Here is a 5274-nt window from a genome sequence, read left to right on the forward strand (position 1 = left end):
GGGGGAGGGGTGATATAATTTAATGTTACCTTAAATGCATTTTTAAGACTTAACTCCGGAGTTTAGTGTCACTTTAAAAATGGTTGTTGGGGGTCCTGTCCAAGTTGGGGCCTAGTGCAAATACATTTGTACAAAAACATAGATACTACATTTTTGGGAGGTATTTTTTCTAGGAATAAATTACACTGTAATGTTGATTTCTAAATTTTACAATAGATGTTGGGGGCCTTTTTAAAATAGGGCTCAGTACATGACATTTATGACTAAAAACATAGGCACAACAATATTTTGGGGTTATTTTTTCTTCTGTATTTTATACTGTAATGTTTATTTCTAGATTTTAATATGGATGTTGGGGGTCCTGCTCAAAAGGGATCTCCATCCAAGTGCGTTAGGACTGTGCACATATACTACAATAGTCTGGGTGGCTTTTTCTGCACATAAATGACACTGTGTTGTTGAATTCTATATTTTTAATTTCTGTTGGGGATTCTGTTCAAAATGGGGCCTAGTACAAGTTAATTAATACTGTGTACTTACTAGGCAGGAGGCAGCGTTTATGCACACGCAAGTATTAGGAGTTGAGAAGTTTCTACATCTGCAAATGAAAATATGTGCCAAAACCATATGAATCACTATTGGGTGTCAAGTCTGGACCACTAGTCATAGCTTGCACAATACGCTTTCATCTTTAGTTATCATCACAAGCTGCCTGGGCTCTACCTTTGAAAATGCCAAACAAAAGCCATTTACACTTGAATTTTGATTTCTTACTTAGAAACCTGCCTGGGTTCTCCTTTTGAAATTGCTTTGTAAAAGCGCTCACATGCTGTGGAATGGGTCTGTAAAATATCTCTGTTGTGTTAATTAGACTACATCAGACAGTCTGCTCAGGAGCTACCTACATTATCCCAGAACCATACTGCATCATTTAAACACCACCCAGAATTTTTTTGTAAAAAAGACCATGCACCTAAAATACCACACACCTTTACCAAAGGTTAAAGGTTTTCAGTCACAAATTCCCTCCATTGAGGTGAAGGCCCTCTCAGACATATGAGTACAATCCGGTCAGGAGTACGATGGGTCCCATCTGAATACTGGCCCTCTCGGACATGACATGTGCAACAGGGCAGGCTAGCACCTGAAGCACATATAGGGACACCTCTAGTCAGTGGTCCAGCATGGATAGCCAATAGTTAAAAAAAGTTTTAGTATAAAACTATTATTAGCTTTTATACTATTGTTTTTTCTATATTTCAGTGTTTCATAAATATGGGTCCGGAAGCAAAAAGGGCCATGGACATACTGGAATGGTTCACCAATTGACTTTGTGTCCAAGCACAAAATCAACATATCAGCCACAAGTGATTGCACACTATGACAGTGCAGACACATGAGCGCACGAGAGGCGAAGGGGCAGAGGCAATTAAACTAGACTAGATAATGAAGTGAAGAGACCCAGCACTAGTTGGAAATAATGTCTACTACAGTACTAAAAGAAAGATTTGATTTCTCTTGGCTTGCACCCACAATCTGTTCTATGTGGGGAAGTTCATATTAATGAAATCCTTAAATGTAATAAGCTAAAAAGGCATTTTGTAACAAAACAACCATAGCATCCAAGGAAGTCTTTAATAACAAGCCAGAAAGCTTTAAAAAAACAATATTTCAACTATCGAAGGGTTGAGGCTGACTTGGGGTGAAGGGCAGTATCTGTGGGTAGCTAGTGCAGTTTAGGCATTATTCTGTTGGCAGCTTTGGGTAGCTAGTCATACCACCAGTTTAGGCAATATTCTGCAGTGGTTCCTTGCCCCCATGATGTATTTTGAACACAGAGCTACATTCATTTCTATTAGTGTGTGTTTTTTTATTATTTAGCTGTTGGTATTTGTCTTTGTATGGCTTTTATGACATGTTGATAAAAATTATCTTCTTGGGTCCAGTACAGTAACAATTTTCATACAGGGGTTCTCAGATTAAAATATTTAGAAACTCCTGGTCTATTTCATTCTTTTTATTATTTTTAAAAAAAATCTTGGTAAACAGGGTTTATCATGTCCTTTTATAAATAACCACAGAGGAATTAAAGCTCCAGCATTATTTACATTCATGGAGGCAAGTATGGGAGGCACACACATAGGATCCAAGAGAACAGAGTTTTTCTAAAGACATGGTGACAAGTCTTTTATTGTATGTATCAGAATGGCTTGTCAACAATAAACCAGTCTTAGCCAGGCTGGAATATTTACAATAAAGTGTTACCACAGCTACGCACCAAGCATTTATATCTTTACCCCTTTTGTAGATACATTCAATAAAAATAAAAGTAAGCCTATACAACTGTGGTTTTATTTCAAGTTTAACTCACAGAGTAGAAAGTTTAAAATTTCACACAAAGCTAGTAATGCTAATATTGTTCATTAAATTGATAAAATATCTGGGACTTTTATGACTGCTTGCTAATATTTAGTGCCCTTTACATCCAAGAGTAGATGGTGACAGCTCAGTATAATATAATACATTTAAATCTTTACCAACTGTTGTAAATGTCATACCCATGGCTGCTTGAACGACATCTATGCTGTTCTTGATTATGTTGAGCGGTGTAAAAATTGAAGCAATAAAAGGCAAACTTAAAAGAACAATCTGATTTTGATTTAAAGCAAAAATATCAAACTCACTGGCTGAAATGTAGAAATTGTATAAGCCTACTGAAACATAAGCCTATGCCTATAATTGGACATTTTTATCAAATACGGCTAATGAGCAATATTATTAATCTGTATTGTTAGTGCTATTTGTAAGTTACTGTTTCCATTAGATAAATATATATGAGTATATATTTACATTTAGGACTCCTGCATTAACAGGCTTCTATGCATTAACTCTTTGGTTCTCCAGGAAACAGTCTGACAGGGTTATTCACAAAAGGGTGAAGGGTTTGGAGAAGGCAGTAGAAGTGAACAATCTAGGCCAAAATAGCTGATGTGGAAACTTTCCAGTTCAGCTATGTTGTCCTAGATTGTTCATTACTCCAGCCTTCTCCAAACTCTGCACACGTTTGTAAATAACCCTCTAAGAGCAAGCCAGGTCTGAGGATCGGGTGAGTATAAGTTTTTTTATTTTCTTCCCTAGACCACAACGGGCAGTTAACCCTTGTAGTTCGGGGGTAGCCCCACTTAAAAATTTTTACCCAGAGTTCTGCTTTAAGACATTAAGCTGTTAATTTCAATTCACAGAGTTGCTAGCCCAAGTGAAACTCCCATTTTTCTCATGGCTAATGTCTACTTGGTGTATCAGCAAAGGAACCATTACCTTAGCCGTGGATACGGTTCCTTTGCTATGGTGGTAGACGGTTCCTTTGCTGATACACCAAGACTGGGAGAAGACCGCAACATCTTATCTGTAGAGGCGGATGGAATATTGACCTCCTTCTCCTTCCCGGGAAAAAAAGACGGCTTTTGTTTTTCCAGGTATCTGGTGAGTGCATTCCCTACAGGGAACTTCTCTTCTTCTGATAAACAACTCACCTCGGCACCTCCAACCGAGATACATCCCCCGGGTTCCCCATCAGTTTAAAATATGTCTCTCCAGGATTAGGACAATATCGGACATTTTCATGTTCATCTATATCAATTTTTGTTATTAACTTTATATTATACATCGTTTATATATTATATATAATATATTACACTTTATTTCCCAACACTAACGTTTTGATATTTATGTATTTACCTGGTTGCACTGTGTAAAGGGTTGTGGGTGGATTCACATCCATTATACGTTTATACATTCAGTTTAAGCACACAGTTCACACAGTATACTATCCTCTTCTCTCACTTCTACATAGTGTTTACACATATTGACACACTGTATAAAGAAGACAGCAACACATCCCATACAATTTTATATATATTTTTATTGTTTTATTATACATTTGCGGATTAATTGCTTTTTCCATACATACTGGTTTCTGTTAAAAGACACTGTGAGGCTCATAGCGCTGCACTATTGATTAATTAAGTATGCAAAATACTCCAAGCCTGAAATTCACATTTAAGCATGCCATATAGTCTTTCATTCTCTCTTCTCTGCTGCTTTCAACAAAAAGTGAGCAAAAGAAATTGCCTCTTTATAATTAGCCCAATGTTTTTGTCTTGAAAACCTCAGGCATATGTGTAACATATCATAATGTATATTGACCATATGGGGAAACCCTCTAAGGCAAAACACTTCCGTATTAATTCAAATCTGCATTCTTAATATCATATTGCATATTGTTGACCTGTGTCAGGCACCGGAGACGTACCAACCACCGTCCGTCCTCCAGGATGCACCTCAGTTAAATTACCCTCAACTGCCAGCACAAACCTCCAGTTAGAAATAAAGGGAAACAATAAAAAAGAAGAAAATACATGAAACAAATGTTCACATAGCTGTTGGATTTTTCACATACCTATAATTGTGGCTGATTAGTATATATCTATTACATATACAGTTGTGATATGTGGGCTCTGATGCTTCAATCCATGTGAGTAGAGGCTCTAAAGCAAATACTAGAAATGTGAACTGGGAAAGTTCCTTTAAAAAAAAAAAAATACCTGTGCAGTGAGTCTGCCCTTGCATTGCAAGGGTTAACTGCTCATTTTTTTGTCTAGGAGACCTGAGTAAAGGACTATCACTTACCTGATCCCTGCTCTTGCAGACTCCAAGACTACGATTGCAGGAGTCATGCATTATATGTGAGGAGGCTGTGGGACAGTCCACGAACTGTAGAAATGAGCATCGATCGCTCGCGGACCAGGAGTCAGGTAAGTAAAAGTCCTTTATAAAGGTCCCCTATACAAAAATGAGCAGTTAGTCCTTGTATCTCCCACTGCAAGGGTATTTTGTTACCTGGAGATAAGCTTTAATAGTATATTTTTAGTATTTAAAGCCAAGCTCTAGCCAAAACATTTTATTTCATTTAGTTGACCAGTGTGAAAAGGTTAGAGCTGCTGACTTTTTTTTTTCTTTTTTCTATCATTGCCATCTATGTGCCTATTGGAGAGATTTCCACTCACATCCTGTCAGGACAGGAAACTATTTCAATGGGAGACACAAACAAAAATACTCTCTATGGTGGGCTCTACAGGGTCTCAGGTGGGCTGGTCACACTCCTGCACACCTCTTACCTGTCAGCCCCGATCCGCTGTCAGCCTTCACCACTGCCAGGCCCAGCTTCCTGCTCGGTCACCGGCAAGCCCCGCCACCGCTGCCTCCGGCGGCCAC

At 38.1% G+C, this 5274-nt stretch overlaps 1 protein-coding gene across 1 annotated transcript in view; it reads left to right on the plus strand.

Annotated features, from left to right (window-relative positions):
- LOC108795995 (contactin-associated protein-like 4) overlaps window positions 1–5274 on the plus strand; it is a 282214-nt gene that overhangs the window by 6649 nt on the left and 270291 nt on the right. Inside the window, exons 2-4 of the mRNA XM_018567358.1 lie at window positions 338–386; window positions 3243–3476; window positions 4709–4814. Coding sequence (XP_018422860.1) covers window positions 338–386; window positions 3243–3476; window positions 4709–4814 — 389 coding nt within the window. The remainder of the gene's footprint in view (window positions 1–337; window positions 387–3242; window positions 3477–4708; window positions 4815–5274) is intronic.

Source organism: Nanorana parkeri, unplaced genomic scaffold (genome assembly GCF_000935625.1).
Source record: "Nanorana parkeri isolate BGI_ZX_2015 unplaced genomic scaffold, ASM93562v1 scaffold1036, whole genome shotgun sequence".
Lineage (NCBI taxonomy): Eukaryota > Metazoa > Chordata > Amphibia > Anura > Dicroglossidae > Nanorana > Nanorana parkeri.